Source organism: Pinus tabuliformis, chromosome J (genome assembly GCF_031772625.1).
Source record: "Pinus tabuliformis cultivar Carrire ecotype Pingquan chromosome J, CPIR1, whole genome shotgun sequence".
Classification (NCBI taxonomy): Eukaryota; Viridiplantae; Streptophyta; class Pinopsida; order Pinales; family Pinaceae; genus Pinus; species Pinus tabuliformis.
This window is the reverse complement of record NC_142295.1, coordinates 1,641,285,639-1,641,308,671: the sequence shown is the minus strand read 5'-3', so window position 1 is coordinate 1,641,308,671 and position 23,033 is coordinate 1,641,285,639. Positions and strand designations below refer to the sequence as shown.

Genomic DNA, 23,033 nt, shown 5'->3' with positions numbered 1-23,033 from the left:
CGAACGAATGCTTGACCTGATAGTGCAATGGTACCCCTGTGGGTGAGGAGAAGATGCCCCTGTATTCTTTCATGACCGTATCCATTTGCTTTTGTGGCGTGGAGGAACCCTTCCCGAGGGCCATGGATGTGGCTACGATCTTCCCCTTACTTTGAGAGCGAACCAGAAAGAAAATAAATTTACTGCATTGCTTAACAGATATCAAAGAGATGGCGGTAGGCGGGGCTACGTCTGGTATCCTGTATAACGTATTACCCAAAGAAATAATCACAGAACGAGGTCTAGACTCATATACAACATATCGCTTCCACAAGTATGGTTTTCCTAATAATACATCACAAACGTCAAGAGGAGCAACATCACACAATACCTCATCTATGAAGGGCTTGATGTTGTAGGGAAGGTGACACTATTGGTTGACTCGGAGAACTCGTCCTTGATGCAGCCACCCGATGTTGTACAGATGCGAGTGTGGTGTGGTCGTTAAGCCCAGCTGCTTCATGACCTCTACTGAAATGAGGTTCTTTTGGCTCCCACTGTCGACAATGAATTGCAGCGGCGAACTCTTCAACCACATTTGTGAGTGGAAAAGACGCTCCCCCTCCTCTGGATCTTCGAGCTCATTCTTATGGATCTTGGTGGTGGCAACAGTGGCGCTGGGCTCCACATAAATAATCTCCTTCCCTTTGTCATTCCTCCTTTTGGGTTCTAACTCAGAGTCGGAACATGCATCTGATTTTGAAGCCTTCAACTCGGCCACCAGCGATTGCTTAGCCCGACACTCACTTGCGTTATGAGTGGGGCACTTATGGAACTCACACCACTTTCCTGTGTCCTTTGACTTCGTGGTGTCGTTTTTTCTTGCAGTTTTGACAAGTCGTCTTGGGTCACCCCGCCTTGGCTTTGTCCTTTGTTCTCTGGTTTGGGGCACCTTTCCCTTGCTTCGGATTCGCAGATCCAAAGCCTCGCTTCTTTTGTTTAAACCTATGCTCGATCTTGATAGTGTATCGGTACGTCGTGCTGAGCGAGGAGATATCCAGGAACTCCATCTCGTCCTGGATGTACCTGTGTAGACAAATGTGGTATTTGAGCACCAAATGTCGCTTAGAATCCTTGATACCCAACTTCGTGCGAAGGGTATGAAAAAAATTGGTAAGTTCCAGCACGTCTTGGTCCCTTCCCTACTGCAGTGTGGTTCACTTTATGTATTTATCCTCATAGCTCCCGACAGGGTAGTACTACTCCTTAATAGCATCTTGGAACGAATTCCATGTGGGTGCGGCTAAAAACAGTGAGGGTTCCCTCTCATTCTTCTACTCACAGTAGGTTTTCCACCAGTTCTTGACAAGGGGGGTGATTTTGAGAAGTGCAAAAGTGATCTTTTCCCGGCTGGAAAAATCATGAACAGAAAAAATATCCTTCTAACAAATTCAACCATTTATCTACGGCGTCCACATCTATTTTACCTTCAAATATGGGGATGTCAAAGTTAATTTGTACCTTAAAGGGTGTGGCACTTCCCGAGTAGCTGTTGGAACTAGAAGTGTAGCCTTTGGGTAGTCGCTGAAGGATCTGGGCAAAGTTGTCCAGCATCGCGTTCCTTTGTCACTCAAGGCCTTCTTCGAGCAAAATTTTGATATGATCTCATGCCCCCTCATCTTTCTTTTCTTCCGCCATGGGAGACCGTCGGGGTTTGTGAGGCTGGTCTTGCAAATGTTCAACCAATTCAAGCCCTAACTCCTTATATCTCGACCTCGTTGGAGACATGCAAAGAAAAACAGAGAAAGAGCAAACCGCTCTAATACCACTGATCCGGATTTATGCAAGAACACAACAAATTACAGATATAACCATAAATACACGAATGCAGCAGAAAAAATACTTCATTTCATTAATATCAAAGAACTAAAATATGCTTACATACAGAATGGAAATAAACTAGCTCGGACGATGGTAGCTTATCTCTAAGAAGAGATGTGGCGCCTACATGCCTCTACACTGTGTTATAATGAGGCTTGAGGGCCTATTTATTATTGAGAAACAATGGAAAACCCCAAACGTCCAAAAACCAAACGCTAGGAAATGAAACGCCAAACTACAGGACCCGTTAGGGTAAATTGGTACATCAACTTCCGGAGGTTGTAACTTTGGCATACGATCTCCATTTGATGCACACGATACCTCGTTAAAAAGATCTATCTGAGGACTACAACTACTGACAATGAATATGGAGTTAAAAACTCATATATGCCACCAATGATTTTCCAAAAAAACTTCGTTTAAGGCCTCAAAACAGCTCCAAAAGTTCAGGACCCAAAAAAACTGCCAAAAATAGTAAATTGTGCTACAATTAAGGAAACTGAAAAATTGAAAGAAACAATGGTGGAGTCCAAGTGGAAAAGGTGGGTGGCCACCAATATCCACCTGGATCAGTATGTGGCTTTGCCTTTCCTTTCACTCCTGATGGCCTCCATATGCCCAAGATATGATGATTTCTCCTCGTACACCATGGTCATCCATTTCAAGGGGCTAAATAAAAGATTTTTTTCTCAAGTTTAATTTAATATTATTTCAGGTAGTTCATTGGAAGTGATTTTCATGCCTTTCTAGCATTCATTACTGATTACGCAGCAAATCTGTTTTGTGGTGGTTTTGTGGTTTTGGTGGGCTCTGAAGCCCCATTTTCATTGCAGAAAATGCATCTCAAAATTATAAATTAAAATTTCTGGTCCTGTTACTACATAGTGGGTTCATTTATGCATACACACATCTTTTCAATATGTTTATAGTATATACACACTGCTTTCCATAGGACATAAGTTGAATTCAGATTTGAATGACTTCGATTTGAAAATTGGAGTTACCCTCCCATAAACAAAGTCGACTAATGATCAATTGAATCATAAAACGGCCTTGGGTTAATCTTCAAACATCCACTTCCCTAAAGGTTGAATTTCCGGATCAATATAAATTTCAACAAATGTCTGCTACATTGGTGCCAACCTACAAAGTCCAAACAAGCTGATTCAATGGAGAACAGTACGGACTCACCTATATATTTACAAATATTGACAAGTAGAATGCTTCAAATATCTTAGAAAGTGCATTTCCATATCCTGTAATATCAAAATAATTACTGACTTCCATAGTTTTAATAGAGGCTCAACTACGCATCTTCTCATCTTGAAAGCATAACCTTAAGTAAATAATGACCAACAAGCAGAACAACCTTCAGCTCTAACAATTAAAATAATGTTTTCATGGAATAATTCAACGGGTTTGCCATTACTTTCAATCTACAAAACTTTTAGATATAAAAATTCTATCATAAGTATTCACGGAGAGATAAAAATAAGATGTAAAATGTGTCATACTTTGACCACTAAACCAGTGCATTTTATGTTACATACAGCTGTGCCAGAGGTAACAAAAGAGCTTCACATTATGTCAGCCAGAATCTGTTGCATAAAGGTATTATTACCGTGAAGTGCGCCAGAAAATAGCACAACCATCTGTGGCTCTCCCAGTGCGTTCCTGCATTTACATAAAAACCTTGAATAACCATAATGCCGAAAGCTGCAAAAGAATATTTCTAACACGTCACAAATTTATAATCATGCACTTATCCATTTCTAAGAAAATATGGTTTCCACTAAAGAGACACTTAGTACAGTCATCTTTTGTGAAACTTTATTTATTTACTTATATAAGCAGACCACATAGCAATCCAAAATATGGCTACCATTAATGTTATGTTCTGTATGGAAAGCCGTCCTTCTGCCAACCTAGATCTTACATATGGACACATATGGAAAAATAAAAAAAGGACTATTTCAACACAATCAGACCTTACAGATTCCACCATAGCCTCTTTGCTTCAATTCCTCTTTTAGTTCATGGAATCTGTCCACCTCCTGCCAGGGCATGAACTTGTTAGTGGCATTGATATATTGTAACCTAATTTCCAGTGCAAGCTACAATACTGTTATAGATGTACTCATAATATAGGCATGAAAAAACTAAGCTCTAATGTGTAACCATAGAAAAAAGCAGTTCACAGACACCATCCTTTTCAATTCGCACAAGGAATGAGGCCTTGAAAGATCCACAAACCAAACAAATTGTGGGTATGGAAATAATCGAAAATAAAATAAGTGAATGTAATCAATCAGCATTAACATGCCTGTAAGCAAATAATGTCAGGAGACCACAAGCCCAACTCCAGCAGTATCCTTCCCTTGCGCCAATTCCAGTCCATTATATGAAGAGGTATGTGTGTGTAAAGTTGTTGCCGGTGATTTTGAGCAAGATAGTCAGCAAGAATGTTATATGATACTATTATAAAACGCTCTGCAAATAAAAGTTAGTTAATTTGCTTGAACATAAAGGGAAAAACCAAGGATGACAATTGCCATAAACAAGACGTTCTCACACTTTTATATGAAGGTATTTATGATGTAGAATGCATCGCATTTAGCCATAACTCAAAGCAAACAAGAATCTAGACAAATACCTAAAACATTGGTCATGTAATCCTAAAATAGCAATTTATCAACAGAGAATATTGTTTACTCTCTTGGTCAGAGAGACTATTGGAAAATTGTGCAGATGAAATCAATAATTAATGAAGAACATTTGAAAGTGAATATAAAATAAACTCAGTTGGATCCTAGATCATGAGATTAAAATGCAAACTACCATCCTCAACTGGATCACGAATGAGTAGCTAGTATATATTCAAAGAACAACCACAACATGACACTAATATAGATAAAGATAAATCATCATAAGATAAGATAATTTTATCAATGTCCAATGAATGACCACAATAGTAAGTCAATAGAACTCAGAAGTAAACCCAATACAAATAGTGAGAGTGCAAAAGTAACTCCTATCACTAAACTCCAAAGAGAGATAAAAATGCTAAAGAGCTAGGCAATTACAATAAAAAGGTAATATGGATACAAAACCTATCTGGAACCTAAAACGAAATATGAACACCAAGGCACATTACAACTAAAAGTAAACATAGAATGAGGAAGGAAGAAGAAAACAACTCCCCAACAAAGTCACAAATAACCACTAAGGGACCAATACATTGTCTAATAATCTATTCTAGAGAGAAACATGGATTGACAAGATTGGGACATGTGATCATGGGTGGAACTCGAATGTCCACAACTCTCCTCACATTTTATGCAATCGAGAAGAATCTAAGAATGGAGCACTAAGTACTCTGGTTGATGAAGGGCAAAGCCACTAAACTATGGTGTTATCGAGACCGTGGTGATCATTAGATTGTTCATTGGAGGTCTACAAGAAATGTGGGTTGCACCAATCTAGGAGAACGATGTTGCATGGAAATTCACAAGTTGTTTATAATAACCCATTGTCAAGGTCGAGGGAAAGAAGTGAATGACAGAATAGGGTTGGTCTTGGATGGTTCCTGTAGAATTTGCCTCCTGAGACCTGGTACTTCTCTCAAGAAAAGAGTTGGACAACTTGGACTTGGGATGGGATGTTACCATCTAAGTTGCATTGAAACAGATACGGAGATAGGGTTTGAAATGGATACAGCGAATTTTCAAAAAATCCGGATATGATACAGCAAAGGAAACGACATATATATCTATATATATATATATATATATATATATATATATATATATATATGACCCCCCCTCTAAGTATTTTCCTAGTTTGGAATTACATACTTCCTGGTAAATAGTTATTGATGGAATTTGGAAAGGAGAAAGGACAGATCGCTGCTGCGTCTACACTAGCTGCTACAATGACCACGGGTAACTGCAGCCTACACTCGTAGTAGTCCCCACCCATCTTTCAGTCTACAGCACGCCAATCCTTGCCTGCTCAACCTACCCATCTGTCGTTTTCAGCGAATAGCATGGAAGGCATGGAGCTAGATGTTGTGGACTACTCGCCGAATCTCTTCTCGGAACAGGTCATTTTCTCAAACCCTAACCCTAAAACGGTTACCGTTACAACTGCTTCGTCCTGCTCGATACTGGGGCCGGTGATCTCCCTTCTCGGGCAAAAGGACATCACCCTCGCTTCAACTCCCTCTCCATCGACTCGCCTGCGCTCGACTGCCCGCCCTTGTCTCCTGCTACCCTCAACCTTCTCGCTTCATGCTCATCTCCACTCTTCAATCCTGCACCTCCCGCTGACCTTTATTTCTCCCAGAACCCTATTCCCCGCCCTGGACCTGCTTCAAAAGCAGCTGCTCAACTCATTTACTGCCTCAACACCCCGGATCTGGTGTAAAAGCTCAGGATCCCGCACACCCATCAAGTTGTTTTGATACCCCTGTTATTAGGGTTAGGTCGGTAGAGCCTCCCTCAGCATCAAAAAATCCCTCGGATCCGTTACCGGACCATCCCACTGCGCCACGGACCAGGAAGAAGAAATCTAAGTGCATCAAGGCATCCGGAAAGGATTTCACTATTAAGTTTGGCGAAGGTCTCACCATGGGTGATGTCGCCGACAGAGCAAGCAAAGTATTGGTGGGGAGGGTTTGCCGCAGAACCTACACAGCGGATCGATTAGGGCAATGGGTGAAAGAGATTTGGGGGTAGATCTTTCTTCAGCTTCCGGAGGTTCAAACTCTACCTCATGGGTGGTTCGCGCTACACTTGCCCTCGAAGAATACATGAACCTGGCTCTAGCTCGATTTTGGCACATAGAGATGGCGTCGGTTTTGCTCAAAAGATGGAGCCCTCTATTCGATCCTGAAAGAGAGCAGATTGGAGCAGGGCCTCTCTGGGTGAGGTTGCCAGGATTACCTCTACAGTACTGGTCAGAAGAGGTGTTTATCAAGATAGGGAATACCCTAGGTACTTTTCTGGACTATGACAAATCCATTGTCCAATCGAAAAACCGAACATAAGCCCACATTCTAGTGCACCTGGACACTCGGGAGGGTCTGGAAGAAAGGATAACCCTACAATGGCGAAATTTCACTAGGGTACAGATCTTGGACTATGAGGGAGTGCCATTTAGATGCAGAAGGTGTCATATGGTTGGGCATCTATACAAAGAATGCCCTCTGGTTGCGAAAGCCTAAGAAACGGCAGCAGGACATGAAGCTGGCATCGACAAAGGAACCTCCGTCAACAGTAGGAAGCATCCAAAGGCCACCCTTGATCCACCCCGAAAGGCGACCACATCCAGGCCGGTGCAGCACGACTCAGGAACACCTTCGGGGCCGCCATCCCCTCCTCTGACTTGAGCTAGGGTAGCTGCCGAAGCGACTCGTACAGTGGGTATTCCTCTTCTCTCATCCTCTAATCTATGTTATGTCAATGCATCTTCTGCTGAGCATATGCATTCTGCATCGAATTCGCATTGTTCCATCTCCCCTGCCTCCATTACCTGCACACTCCTCCCCCACCATTTGGTAGATTCCACCACCTCCCCCATTACCCACCTAGAGAAACCCCCCTCACTCCCACCATCTCCCTCGACACCTCCCCATTCCTATAATCTATGTTCGCGAACCCCCATTGGGGACACTCATCTATTGAACACAAGCCTTGGCCTGACTCTCCCTTCATCTTCCATTAAACCCCTTCGAGGGTGCAAATCATACCTCTCGCATGCTATCCTTCGCGCAGGGGCTGAGGTGATCTCGGGTAGACAATCCTCTTTAGACCGGGTTCTTAGAGCAAAGAAAACCCTAGACATGGTTCCCCCATGAAATGCCTCTCCTTTAACTGCAGGGGTTTGGCCAGTTCCCCAAAAAACTAGCCCTCCGCAGACTATTCACTGTTGAACCGGTCGATTTAATCCTCCTACAAGAAACCCTAGGGGAAGCTCAACATACTATAGTGATTCTGCAGGCTATATGCCCTGGGTGGGTGTTCATTGCCCTGGATGCTACGGGCCGATCAGGTGGCCTGGCCTTGGGATACAATCCCCGTTCTGTAAATCCCAAATCGACCTGGGGAGGAAAGGGATACATTGGGTTCGATTTTTTCTCAGCGGAATTGGGAATGGATTTCCGGGTCATGAATGTTTATGGGCCGTGCCAAGGGAGGGAGGCCTTCTGGAACCACCTCCTCAATCTCTCCTTGTCCTCTGCTGACAACCTCATTTTGGGAGGGGATCTTAACTTTTCCATTGGTTACAGTGAGTCCTGGGGATCATCGGCTCAGATTGATCCACTCTCAAATACCATGGAAAACCTCCTTGAGCAGGCCCAGCTTACAGATGTTCCTATGAATAAGCCTCTACCTACATGGAGGAATAGAAGGGTTGGGGAGGCCGCCCTCGCCAGAAGACTGGATCGCTTTGTCATTAAAAATCTTTTGTTGCAGCGTTTATCTCATTATAGGCAGTGTGTTTTTATTGAGTAAATGCATAGCCACAACAATATGTATATATTTATATTTTCTGCTGAAAAAAGAGACAAAGTCCTTTTTTATTGGAAATGGCAAGGCCATATTTTTGTTACAGCTATTTTATTGTACAAAGGTCTATATAATCATCAAATACAGCATATGCCAACAAGGATCTACTACATGTAATTTTTCCTCATAATGAAAGATTACGATTTTTTCTTTGAAAAAAAAAAAATATATATATATATATAGACATATATGACAAAAGAAAAATTTCGCCTTACCATTCATCTTTTAGAATCTAGATTCTATATTTAAAAATACATAATCATCATCATCAATTCAATATAAACAAATCATCATCATCAATTCAGCATAAAGTTTAAACAGTGTCATCATCATTAATAATTGTTATAACATTCAAAATATCATCAAGTTTTTGTTTCCAATTTCAATCATCAACATCACCACGAGAATTAATAATGCTAAATGCACACTACATAGTACAAACTACAAAGTGAACTATGACTGGCAGTGAGCTATCATATGGCATATTATGGTATTCAATGTTTGTTGTTCAAAAGTTTAAAACATCATCGTAAATTACATTGACATATCATCAAATATGTCTTCATCCATGTAAATTAAGATCCACATCAACATTTGGATCCTCTCCATGAGTGGGAGCATTGCTGCCTGTCCACTTGAAGATGCAATTATTGTTGCCTCATCATCAAGCGAAGTCAAACGAGACATGGCATTCAATGCCATATCCAAGTCAGGCAACTCTGGAAATGGATCCAAAACCCTTAAAAATGCCCGAAACATTTCAGAAATAGGATCTTGCATTTCCAAAAATACTAAAATGTTTCATAAATAGGATCTCGCATTTCCAAAAAAACTAAAACGTTTAAATGTCATTTCCGTGTCATTTTGTACCTGTTTCTGTTTCTAAAACATTGAACGGTGTTTCTAGGGTTTTGGAGGGACATTTTTGATAACTACTACCAATGATATCCCCAACCTACTTACCATGATGACCCTGCATGCATCCTCTTCTCTAGCCATGGACCTACCATCTCTAAGTCATCCCCTCTACCAACAAATCTCTCCCCACCCACGTCCTCTACCCTGCTAGTATACCTATCCATCTCCATTTCACGACCATGACCTTCGTTCCCCTTCCCCCCTCTCCCCTTTCTTCTCCTCCACTACCCTTTTTTTCCATTTCTTCTGCCCAATGACCCTGTCTTCCTTCACGTTTCACCTTTCACTCACATCCCTGTCGTACACTCCCTCTATCTCATCCTCGTTTGTGTCCTACTCCTCCATTTCCTTCTCCCTTCCGCCTCATACATCCCCATCTTACCACAACCTAGTCTCTCACCTAACCATAACCCCTTTACCTACGGTCCTATCCCCACTTCACCTAACAACAAGCCCCTTGACCCTAACCTCACCTCCTCAAATAGGGCCAAATTTGGCCCACATCCAACCCACCTTGTCCCTCGTGGTGGCATCCCAAAGGGTGCAACAACAACCCAAAATAGAAGATAGTGATGGAATGTATACAAGGCAAGTTCTAGCATGTTGGGAAAGTCGACAAGGATTTTGCATAGAAATTTGTGCAACAATAGGAATGACAAATTCAAGATTTACTAATGAGGTGGCCAATTACAAGGTAAGGTTCACCGCCTCACAATTCGAATTTCAAAAGTGGGTCGAGAATCTTATTATCACATAACTAGTTCAAGATACCAAAGAACAAGAAACCCTCCAACCACCTAGCAACTCATTGCATGTAAAACTTTGGAACTAAAAAACAATCAAGGTGAGATTCACTCCCAACAGGAAACCGAGACTCAACTCAAATCTTGGAAAAAGGTTGTTCGAGGGAGACACAAGACCCACCCATTCCCTACAATTGAGGACTTAGTGTAAGCCAAGCTTAACAAGGAGCAAACAAGGAGGTCTTAGGAGTTTAACCTGAAGGTGAAGGGACACCCTTCATCTGTAGCAGCACATCCAAACCCCATGAAAATAGGAGTCCCCTTCCATCAAGAGACTTTGGACCTACACAATATCAGTGTAGAGAAAGCTTGGTTTGGTTCATATTCTAGTAATTTCCTCCAACTCAGTGTAGGTGGAAGACCATCTACAAGCCCTTTGAGCAAACTAATAGTTATTCTCCCTCCACCAGAGGGATCTCACAAGATCCCATATCACGAAGCTCAAGCACTCCAATGAATAGATGGTAGCAACACAACAAATAAGGAAATGAGTAGTCATTAGAGATCTTAGGCCTGGCATTCGAAATTCCCCTCCCTTGAGGTGGATTTTCCTTAAATTCCCCAACTAATGAGTTAATGGGTGAAGGCGAGGGGTTTTAGGGATTCTCGTTGGATGTTGAAAACATTCTCCCCCATGAGCAATTTACGATGCACTAATATCATCATAAATTCTCTTCATGGTTGAGACCCATGCAAGCCCAATCAAGACTATCTTGAAATATCTAAGGTATCATTTCTTCTCAACATGCAAGCAATGTACCCAAAGCTTGGGAGTTGTCTAGCAGTTGAGAAATGTGACTTGTTTATATCATGATTTCCTTCGGAGCAAAATTATAGTGGTCACCTCAAAGAAGGTCGACAAATTCATATTTATCCAAGTTAGCAATATGTACCCCATTCCCTACCACATTTACTTTGTAGTTTGTTTACTTCCCTCCCACTTCTTTAGATTTTTCCTTCCACAAACATTCAAACAAGGATCCCTAATAGGAATTGTATGTTAACATCATCCAATAATCAACTTTAAAAGAGGTCATACTCTGAAGGAATTTAATATTTGTCCCATAACCTGACAAATACCACTACATGACAAATCAAAGGATGCTCCTTGCCTCCAAGAGAACAAGCCAACATCCATGACTTTGCACCGTGTTGACCCTGCCGCCTACACCTACCTACAAGTCAGTGAGAAAAGCCTTCAACCTCACAAAGTGTGGTTGGTGGCAGGGAAATCAGAGAAGGGGTTGTCACACTAATCCCGACTCTCTCCGTTTGAGCTATCTCCTAGGTTAGCTAAGGGGGGTGGTCCCTAATGAAAAGTTAAGTTAAAAAGAGATGTAAGTTTCTAGGAGAAATGTTAGAGTTAAATAGATTATTTCTTTAATATTTATAAGCAAAAATTGATATGAGCAATAACCATCATAAGATAAGCATGAAATACATAAACAACTAGTGCCTTCCAAGTATTTTCTCTTTAAGAAATGAAATTGTATTTTTCTTAAAAAAAAGTAGAATGCTTCAAAAATTGAAAGCAAAGCAATCCTAAAATGGAGACAAAGATGACACGAAATAGTCAAAATGATAATCTACAATTAGTGTACAAGAACTAGATCAAGACATGCAAGTAGAACTCCATACGTGTCTAGTTAAAACAATGCTCTAGGTAGCAAATAAAATCCTTGAAAGCACAAGATATTGATCAAGAAAAATATTTAATTTAAATTTATGTGATCTTAGTAGGCTAGAGGAAAGGAAACTCCCTCTTTCAAAATCGTTTGATCAGATCCTTGAGGCAAACCGATTGGGTCCTTCTATTCTTGATCTTGGGAGTTAGTTCGTCTATTGGAGAGATACCCCACACCCAAGTAAATCCTTCAACCAAATCTAAAGATCTATGCACGCTTGAAAAAAGATGCCAGCAATCATAAGGGATTAAATTATACAATGGAGGAAAAGGCTAGAGATTTCACCAAAAATCTTCTAGTGCTCCTCTTCCTAGAGTATTTCTCTAACCCAAAAACCATACAAGATAGCGTGCATATGTTAATCCAAACAAGTGGCAAAATGATAACTAGCAGAATCCAACATACATGTAGAATGTAAAGCACAACAATTGAAATAAGATCACCTCAAGAAATGGAAGGAGAACACCAACACAATAGTACCCCAAAGTCTCTTTTATTATATGAAAGATGAATACAAAATCTAGCAGTCTCCGCAAGCCCAACAGCTCGTTCTATGATGATCAAATGAGAGCTCAAGACTCTTATAAATAATAAAATGGGAGATTATCCCAAAGAAAATTCCAATGACAAGTGGAGATGGATTGACAATCCCAATGTAGAAAATCAAATCACAAGTGGCAAGATGACTAGCTGTAGGTGGCAACCTTGACTCCTTGACTATCCATCGAATATCTTTAAATCTGTTGTGCATATTTATTAATTGTTGATGAGTGTGAGAGCTACTTGCCAAGTGCATATAACTGAAGTAAACGCGAGACAAACTCCCACACAAATCTCCAACTAAAACCTGTGATTTGACACATCTGCAACCAAATACCAACGTTGCCAATCAAATATGTGTATAGCTACCAATGTAGAGGTTGATCTGCTATGCGTGGATCATGAAGCAGATGGGTAGCGTAACATGTATAATTTGGAGTTAGTAAAGGGAGCAAACTCTCACACAACTCTCCAATCGCTTTGACACCTTGCCAATCAAGTGTCACGCTGTTCCATAAATCTGCGTGTTACCTCGCTGAACAGCGCTGTGTATAGGCTGCCAAACATGCCCTACGTATCTTCTTGTTAGCTGATATATAACTTCTGATTGGATGGCAGTGTTTAGTGGGAGACAAGGCTTGTCCTACATGGTTGTGTTGCCCCCCTTGATTGCTATGAGCTAACTGATCTCAAATTTGCGTGGACCTGGAAGCTTGTATTAATATAACTTTCTGAACGCATTATTTCTTTGTGGGGACAAAGTGGGGGGACAAGATTTGTCCCATGTGACATTATTGTCCCCCTTTAAACCGTTAATGAGCTTTCCCTTCATTCCTTTAAAACATATTAAATAGATGACCACTTTTCAATAATTCGTGGTGTCTCAAAATTTCAACATGCTGCCTTGTTGACTTAGTACTTGGAACCTTTGACTTTGAGTTGTACTTTATGTGGTGGGCCCCACATGATTGCAACATCATCATTGACCTTCCTTGAAATTGCCATGTCACTTGTTTGACTTTCCTTGACTTTGGAAAAATTTATAAATTTTTCCAATTATTGAATTTTTTCTCATTTTTTGCCATTGTCACTAGGAAAATCGGCTTTTGAGGGACTATAAGTCATTTTTTGACCCTCAAAGTGGGTCCTAGGATAATGTTGGGTCTTTGAGGATGAATTTCGAGTAGTCACACGCCCCAGACATTTCCTAAGGCCACTTATTTACATCATTACATCATTACATAGAAAATAATTTTAAAACCCTGTTTTGCGGGAAATTTTTAATTATTAAAAAATCCTACATAGACCTAGCCAAATTCCACGAAATTTTTTGTGTGATCTAGTATGGTAATATATATCGACTCTAGACACTAAGATGTGTTAGGGGCTCAACCTTCAAATCGTCACCCCGGCTTTGGGGTAAAAAATGAGCGAAAAAACCGATAAAATTATCGCTTCTGAAAAAGAAGGGATAATTAACCGGATAAAAAAAACACTCCAAGGTGTTCTCGTTTGTTGATCGAGTCCCAACATCCTAGGTCTGTTACAGACTCAAAAACTCATCATTACAAGTATCACTTATTACAATTCCTCGCAGGGTGTGGAATCTAGGTACAAGAAAGATGATGAGAAGATAGAAGTAGAGTTAAAAAACTCTGTTGATTGATGCTATCTGATGGTACAAGTGTCCTCTAGATCATCCTTGGGCATGGAGTCTTCATATAATCATCAAGTGCCACTCCAGTGGTCAACACACCGAATTTCAAATAATGAAATGGAACCCCTCTCAACATCTGGTAGACACTTCCTACACATTGAAAAATCCCACGACTTGTTGATCTTAAATGGCATCCCTTGCTTCCCAAACTCCATCAAGTTCACGTATTTCCGTCATGTTGGGGGAGTTAATGTGGTAGATTAAATCCTATCCAACTAGGATAGGATCCCTTATACCTGCCAACTCTATGTTACTGCAATACCTACAATCAACCATGTCATCCTCTCCTTCTCCCTTCATGTTAAACATTCCTCACAATTTCCCACCCCTCACCCCTGAGGTCCCTCCTGTTGACCACTAGAGTGGCACCTGATGATTATATGAAGACTCCATACCCAAGGATGATCCAGAGGACACATGTACCATTAGATATCATCAATCAACAGAGTTTTTTTTAACTCTACTTTTATCTTCTCATCATCTTTCTTGTACACAGATTCCACACCCTGCGAGGAATTGTAATAAGTGATACTAGTAATGATGAGTTTTTGAGTCTGTAACAGGCCTAGGATGCTGGAACTCGATCAACAAACGAGTACACCTTGGAGTGTTTTTTTATTTGGTTAATTATCCCGTCTTTTTCAGAAGTGGATAATTTTCTAGGTTTTTTCACTCACGTTTTACCCCAAAGCCGGGGTGATGGTTTGAAGGTGGAGACCCTAACACATCTTAGTGTCTAGAATCGATGTATATGACCATACTAGATCACATAAAAAAATTCGTGGAATTTGGTTAGGTCCAAGTAGTCATTTTTTAATTTTTTAGATTTTCCACACTGCGGAAATTATTAATAAAATTGTATTTGTAATGTAATAAGTGATGTCTAAAGAAGTTGTATGGAGTATGAGTAATGCAATTTGTACCTCTCACCTTCAACTTTCTACTATGACACACTTTGATGGGTTAAAAATATGTTTTGAACTCTCAAAACCCACTTTTCTTAGGTTTAGTGGTAAATCTGGCAATTAATTAACCCAGAAATTAAATAAATGGAGAAAAATAAATATCCACACATGCTAAATGTTGTGGAAATGAGGTGGAAAATTATGGGGGAGTTAAAGTGAAGTTCCAAGGTGATGTGGACTCCTAAAATCAAGGAAAGGACATGTGTTCAAATAAAATCAAATTTATGGCATTAAAGGAGAAAGTTGCTTACTTGGAAATTCGAATTTGTGAAGTTAATGCACATTTGGAAGGATTTGGGAGAATATTTGGTGGAGATTTTTGTGGGAAATTGTCCCTAGATGGGTTACCACCCATATGCACTTGTCAATCTATCATAAAATTCGAATTTGGCACATAAGAGAAGAAGAAAATGATGTTCACTTGCCAGAATTCGATTTTTACACTTGGCATTGGAGCTTCATTCAACAAATTCAATTTTCTTTTTGGGAGTGTCACCTCATACCACTTGTTTAATCACTTCTACATTGGGATTGGCTCCAATGTTATTGTTCATTGTCATTCTTCATTGGCATTTGCTCCCAACTCTCTAAATAATAGAGCCATGGGTTCTCATTTGTATAATTATGTAATACGAGCTATTGTGCTTGAAGAGACTCTCCGAGATTGTATTCACTACTTGCAATATAATACAACAGTCTTTGGGGTAAAGCATGATGGTGTTCTTCTCCTTGCATGTGTGGTAAATTCTTGACTTGTTGTTATGCTTCTATTTATTTCCTCATGTCATTATTTTTTTCATGCTTGTTTCAAGTTATGTTAGTATGCAGCTATCTCATATTAGCATAAGAATTAATTATTTGCTTTAAGAAAAGAAATCTTCTAGTGGATAATAGATGTATCTCTAGGAATTCTTTTCACTGCACTTATTTAATTTCATGTCGATTTAATGATTTGTGGTGAAGTTTTGTATATGAATCATTATTTGGTCAAACTTTTCAAGTGTGAGGGGAAATTCTTGGAGGAATCAACCCATTCTTGAAAAATATTCAAGGAGAACCTGCATGTTTTGAATTCCAAAGTCTCATCTATATCTTATTTGTGTCTTGCAAGGATTCTTTCAAGTTTCTTAAAGCTTTTATTTCTTGCATCAAAATATCAAACTTGGAAAAAATTATTTTTTACGTATTGTACTTCATTTATCAATATCTAGCCATGTAAAAGAGCTAAGTCATGGCTAGTCAAAGAAGAGAGTTTGCTCATACTCTTTGGCCTAGCCTCTTGTAGAATATTTTGTAACATACTTTGTTGTCATCTTGGTCTAACATTTGAGTTATTTTTGTATCATTTTTAGCAAGATAGTTTCCATGCTTTGATTTGTAGACTTATTCATCTTGAAAGAATTTATAATATCTTGTGCTAACAATTTAGTGTTTCACTTTTCAGGTTTATTTTGGCTTTCCATTTGAAAGCATTTTATTTCATTTTAAGCAAAATACAATTTCATTTCTTAAAGAGCAAATACTTGGAAGGCACTGGTTTTTTATGTATTTCATGCTTATCTTATGATGGTTATTGCTCATATCATTTTTTTGCTTATAAATCTTAAAGAGATAATCTATTTAACTCTAACAATTCTCCTAAAAACTCACATCCTTTTTAAATTAACTTTTCATTGGGGACCACCCCCCTTAGCTAACCTAGGAGATAGCTTAAACGGAGAGTCGGGATTAGTTTGACAGCCCTTTCTCTGAGTTCCCTGCCACCAACCACATCTTGTGGGGTTGAAGGCTTTTCTCACTGACTTGTAGGTAGGTGTAGGCGGCAGGTCAACACCTCCTAAACCACCATATCCTTTGAGGATGAGGACCAAGAGGCCTATGTTGCCTACCTTAGCAAATTACTTCTCCACATTGCCAATTTCTTATCTCTCAAATCAGAGTCCTCCAAATATGATTGTCTCTCCTCAATAATCTAATAAGTAGCCCTTAGCTCTGACCCCCACACCACAAGTTCACCTTCGCATGCTTCTAAGCTCTAAATCCAGTCCCATGAACAAGTGGCATAACTAGAAGTGCAAAGCCTACCACAAACATCTCCATCACAACTTCATCCACAACCCCACCTCCTACTAATTGATACAAAAAACATATTAATGTTTCCTCCACTACAAAAATGCCTCTTCATATCACAAAGGAGATGTGAATTATGTGTCACCCCATTACTCCCCTTAAACTTTTTGGCACACCCTCTTCCTCCATCACTCTATCCTCGCTTCCAATCTTGACACTCAATCCATGTTCACCCACACTATAGCCCCTTATGATCTCTCCCAAGACAACACCTTGTCCTAGTCACCTTCCCTCCTTCTCACCATATGTTCTACTACACACACATTAGGTAGGTAGGCAATCTAGGAGATGAATACTAGCAAGGTTGTCAATGAGGAGGTGTTCTAGGCAAATCTCTTCAAACATGGTATACACCCACTAATGGATCACATTATTGATTTATTTAACCATGTTGTACACTCAGGGTTTCTATCAACTTAGTCCCACCATACTATCCACCTAATTAGAATCTACTATTATTCCAAACAACTACAAGACAATTATGATTGGACAAACGCTCTCAAATTTCTATACCACTCTCAATCACTTGTAACTATCTAAGGAGATTGAGATGAGAGACCTTCAAGTTCAAGAATAGGAAGGACTCAAAACTATGCATTAAACCATGGATCATATATTCACCCTACGAGCCACCATTGAGGCAGCCAAGCACCACTCTTCGAAATTCTTATGCTACTTTGTAGACTTTTAAGAAGCTTTTGACTTAGTTCCAAGGAAAGCATTGTTCCATAGGATTAGATACATTGGTATCTCCAAGGCTCTCAACATCGTTATCATTACACCTCTATGAGATTGTCCTTGATCACCTTCGCACAAGACATGGACTGACAAAGTCCATTAGGAGCACCATTAGGGTGAAGCAAGGGTGCCCTTTCTCACCAACCTTATTTGGGATTTAGATAAACAAGTTGGACTCCTTTTTGCATGAGCACATCCAACTAGGTTATGATTCACTTCTCCACCATGTCCTTATCTCCATAGTTGTCCTTACTAACAATGTGGTTCTTTCGGCTCTATCACCAAGGGTCTACAAAGACGACTAGATGCTCTTTCAAAATTTTGCAAACTTTAGCAATTGATTACCAACCTTGGGAAAACAAAGTTTACGACCTTCAATAGCTCAAGGAATGCCCTCTCCAATTATCACTTCACTTTGAGCGAGGGAAGTTGTGACTAATGTAGCATAGGGTTCAAGGTTTGGGGCTCAAGTTCAAACTAAGGCAAGATTTCCAAAATCAAATCAATAACAAGTATGAATCCCTCACCTTTTAGAGAGACAATGTTGTCGGCACCATTTTTACGACATCTTGTGCAAGTTGGACATTATGGACTCCATTATCATACACGCATACTTATACGGTAAAGAGATGTGGAGGACTAGCCAACTAGAGTCAGATTGGGCCCTGTCTCGGAGAGCTCAAACCCTCTTACTTAACCACATGGTCAAATGCAAGAAGGTGGTGCCCTAGCCCACTAATCAAGCAAAGTTTGGGACATACCCCCTCTAGATCAAGGCTCTCTTCAAATTGGTATAGTTGTCGCATCATCTTTAGATATGTGATAACATGGCTGTCAAAACAAATAGATATCCATAGCTTTCCTACTACTCTTCAAATGTCATTGCCTAGTCCATCCCTTAGGGAGAATACAATAGACTATTCATTCTCAAAGGTACCTTGTTTCCTACAACTAGCGAGCATATCAATGGACGGCCTTCCCTTATTCAAGTACTCTTCAAATCCTCCACACCACATCCTGTCAGCGAAGCAAGGGATGAAACAGATTTTCATATAAGATATTCATAGAAAGTATACCTAGATCACTTGGATCGCCCTTCTAGGGGATTGAAGTCCAAGATGGCCTTCTACGCAAAGCACTTCCTAGAAGCTTACGAGTTGACTTATAATTCAACCCACTAACACACTTCAACATAAAATGTAGGGGCTTAAGATACCCTTAGGCCAGTTTCAAGTGGGCTCTCATCAACTTCAAGTGGAAGCTAAACACTATATTCCATGAGAGGACAAATTATGTCAACTCTATCACAAACAATAGATTGATATGGAGGAACACTTTGTATTCAAATGTCCCCAATACCATGACTCATGAGATACCAAACAATATTATTGTTTGTTCAAGGAGGCTCATAACTCCCTCTTGACATTCTTTTGGTATTGAGAACAGAGATACTTGGCTTTATACATGAGAGAGACCCTCAAAATTGGATCTTACATCCTTTGGCCACTGCCCAACCAAGCATTAGTCAAATAATCACATGCTTCTTTACAATGCTCCGAGTGGACAGACAAAGAAGAAGGCAAAAAGCAGTACCATCTCATCTCCCAAATCTATTCAATTTGAGGAGTTGTCCACCCTCCTCCAGCAAGACCATGCAGAGTTGTTGACTTTGATCCCAAGATAGTTTACAAAAGACCGACAAATAGTCCAACTCCTCCAAAGCTCGACTATAGGCTACCTCTTATAGACAAAGAGACATCCTCAAGCCATCTCTAGTTCTTCCAACTAGTGTTCTATCTAAAGCATCTTCTCTTTAGCCTTGGATGGCAAAGAAACTTTCAAATTTAGTGGCGGAGTTTATTTTAGGGGAAGAAAACCTCCACTCTACTTCTTCATATTTCCACGTACCCTCTTCCTAAGCATTGTATTCTGCTTTTGCTTTGCACTCTTAAAACTTAGATCTTATAGACAAGCTATGTTTTTCCTCCTTTTTATAGGAGTGACCTTAGCACTCCCACTTTCTATCAACACATTTGTATTAAGTAGCCCCATTGACCTACTTTCAATCACTTGTTGGACATTAATAAACTTATCATATCTTATTTTATCTTTATTTGATCCAAAAGTAGTAATAGAACCTCTTGACTCTATGAACCTCCCCCAAATATGATATTATATAGGGAAAAGAAAGATCAAGGGTTCTTCAGATTTGATGTCATCTAGATGATTTGAAAAAGATGATATGCTCTTTGACCTTGAAATGTGATGGTCTAACTCAATCTAAAACTAATGTGAACAAACTCTAAATTGGCCCAAAGAAATGCTAAGGCTATGCACCCAGTGCTTCGAAGTATACTCAAGTCTAATAATAAGTCCATCACAAAACTACATGAAATAATAGAAAAAAACCATCTTAAAATCGAGGTCCTTGGATGGCGCAATCTACATGACCTATATGTATCATCTATAAATGTCCTCTCTTGTCACCTTGTTCAAATCCTACTTGGGGCATGGAATTTGACGAAGAGCATCAAGAAAGTACCTAAACAAGGGAGGAAAATCAATAGATTGGAGGAACAAACATAGAGAACCAACATTATCATCATTACCGTGGGACGCCAAGAAAGAAAAAACAATCTCCTATGTTTTGCAAATTGCTCAGAAAGATAACCACTCCCATGTCAAAGTTGTGAGTCCCTTAAAAATTGTATCCTATGAAGAAACGAGACCAATATGAAAATAGTCTCTCAGTGTATGCAATGTGCACTGTTACTGCCGAAGTAGCAACCTCAGCAAGATCTGGGTAAGGTGCTAAGTGATAAGCACACAAGATATGCACCTACTCTCATCTCAGCACAATCTCCTCTCACTTTAGGCCAACTCCTACAATGACACAAGGATTAGGAGTTAAGTGAAATAGAATGCATAATCTGATATATGATATACAATTGCAAATAATATAAACCAGCAAACAAAACTCACTCAAAATACTCAACGAATGGTTACCTTGATGGTTGAGAGTAAAGGAAAGGTACAAATACCAAGTGAGATAGTTATTTGTGATTGCCACTTAATTTGTAACCGCTTTTGGACAAGCTTACTACTGTCCTAGACTTCCAAAAACCTGCAAAACAACTAGAAAATGCAGAAATACCAGATTTGGAGTGTCCTTGAAGCAACCCGAAAGTGTGGAAACACACTAGGATGATGGATCCTTGGGTTCTTGAGCTTGGGGAATGAAATATAAGTGAAAATACAACCCAACAATGATGAGAATGCAAGTAATTAACAAGTTATAGCAAAAGACCCAAACTTGCATAAACTTGGGGTCCAATCTCCTTGAAGTAAAAAATGAAAAGTGACAAAATCAAGATAAAACTTTTTGCAGCACTTAAGACAACTTTAAACACTTCTAAATATGGACAATATGCAATAAAAACACTTCAGAAATGTAACTAGGATTTTAGGGTGTTAATCTCTTATGAAACCCTAGGCAACGAACCTCAACAATCACTTAGATAAAGATAAGATAATTTTATTGATGTCCAACAAATGACCACAAAAGTAGGCCAATAGGATTGAAGAAGAGTACAGTCAGTATGAATATAATGTGGGTGTGCAAACACAGCTCCTAGAAAATGTTGAAAATAACATAAGGAAAGAAACAAACAAACAGTGTTGTTGTTGTGTCACTCATATGAAAGACTGTGGCATGAAACAAAATAATCAATAGCCTTCCGAAAAACTAGTGAATGAGATAGCAAGGTCTGGGGATGGAACTAAACATGTCAAAGGCTCGTAGGTTTGACGACCAATGGCGAGGAAGGCAAACTGGGCACTAATGCACTGTTAAAGTCCCCTGGAAGCAGCGATGGATCTGACCGTATGATCCTAGGAGGAATTAGGAGCAAAGGATACTCCTAGCATCCAAGGTTGAAAGAAATAAAGAAACTCTAGATAGATCTCTATACACTCCTATGGAAATGGGAGGGTAATCGAATGGGTTGGGGTGTGTTGGAAAATATAACTAGTTTTGGTCTTCATAATTGTTTATGTACTTAGATCATTATGTATATCTTATGTTACAAAAGGAAGAAAGAAAAATATTATTTTAAAGCATGGGTTTCATGCTTCATTTTGATGGTCATCTAAGTCAAGCATGTTCTTCATTCTTCTAGGGTTTGTCGTGTCAAAAGAATATTTTTCTTGAGTCAAATCATTTGTATAAGACCCTATTGGGCAAGTTGTAACATGTAAAAGATATTAATTTTGAGTCTAGAAGGTCCTAGAAACCTCCAAGCACAAGTCGGCCTTGGCATTGACAAGTCGGCCTTGGCATTGACAAGTCAGCCTAAAAGAAGGAATTCGAACCCCACATGTGTATAAATAGAAGCAGCGTCAACCTCATTTGATCACCAGTTCGATCTCTCTCATCAAGAAGTTCGATCTAGAGTAAGTAAGATCAAGGAAGCAAGAGCGAAGATCAAGAAAGCAAGAAGTCTAGCAAATCAAGAAAAACTTGTTTTTGGGCCATTATTCTCTCACATGTGCGAAGGATTAGGGTTACTGCAAGTCTGAATTGCAGGAGGCCGAAAATTTCGGATCCAAGGTGCAAGAGGGCCGAAATATTGTCTTAATATAGCTTTGACTCTCGTTGACTTTGAAGATATTGTCTCGCTTGAGGAAGAAGTTCTTGGAAGCCAAAACTAGGGTTTCTGCAGCTACTACAGGGCCGAAGATTGCAGGTCAAAGTTGGGAGCCAAAGTGGAAGCTAGAAGTTGGTTGAAGCAGATTTGATCCTTGTTGATTGGGCTGATCTCTGGCATAATTGAAAGCGCTGACTTGGCGCTTGGAGGAGGATTTGATCTAGGGTTTAGGTCTTGGTTTTCTCATTTGAAGCAGATTCTATAAGAAGAGAATAGATTTTTCGGGTTTTCCCCTTGGACGGGTTTAGCCTTGGATTGGAGCCTATATCTTGTGTCCATTCTCTTTATTGTTTTTGCTCTTGATAATTGTTTGATGAAAAGATCTAATAAAGAAACACAAGAAGATAAATAAAGTCACAAGCAATTATTAAGTTTAAGGAGAAATTGAATTAATCGTTGCCC

The 23,033-nt window shown here is 39.7% G+C and overlaps 1 protein-coding gene across 2 annotated transcripts in view; it reads right to left on the bottom strand.

Annotated features, from left to right (window-relative positions):
• The window catches only part of LOC149233824 (uncharacterized), a 337,293-nt gene that overhangs the window by 235,004 nt on the left and 79,256 nt on the right, over positions 1–23,033 (bottom strand). For both annotated transcript variants that reach the window (XM_089379859.1, XM_089379860.1), the window contains exons 3-5: positions 4,184–4,350; positions 3,849–3,914; positions 3,482–3,534 (exon numbers count right to left, since the gene is read on the bottom strand). In XM_089379859.1, coding sequence (XP_089235985.1) covers positions 3,482–3,534; positions 3,849–3,914; positions 4,184–4,350 — 286 coding nt within the window. The remainder of the gene's footprint in view (positions 1–3,481; positions 3,535–3,848; positions 3,915–4,183; positions 4,351–23,033) is intronic.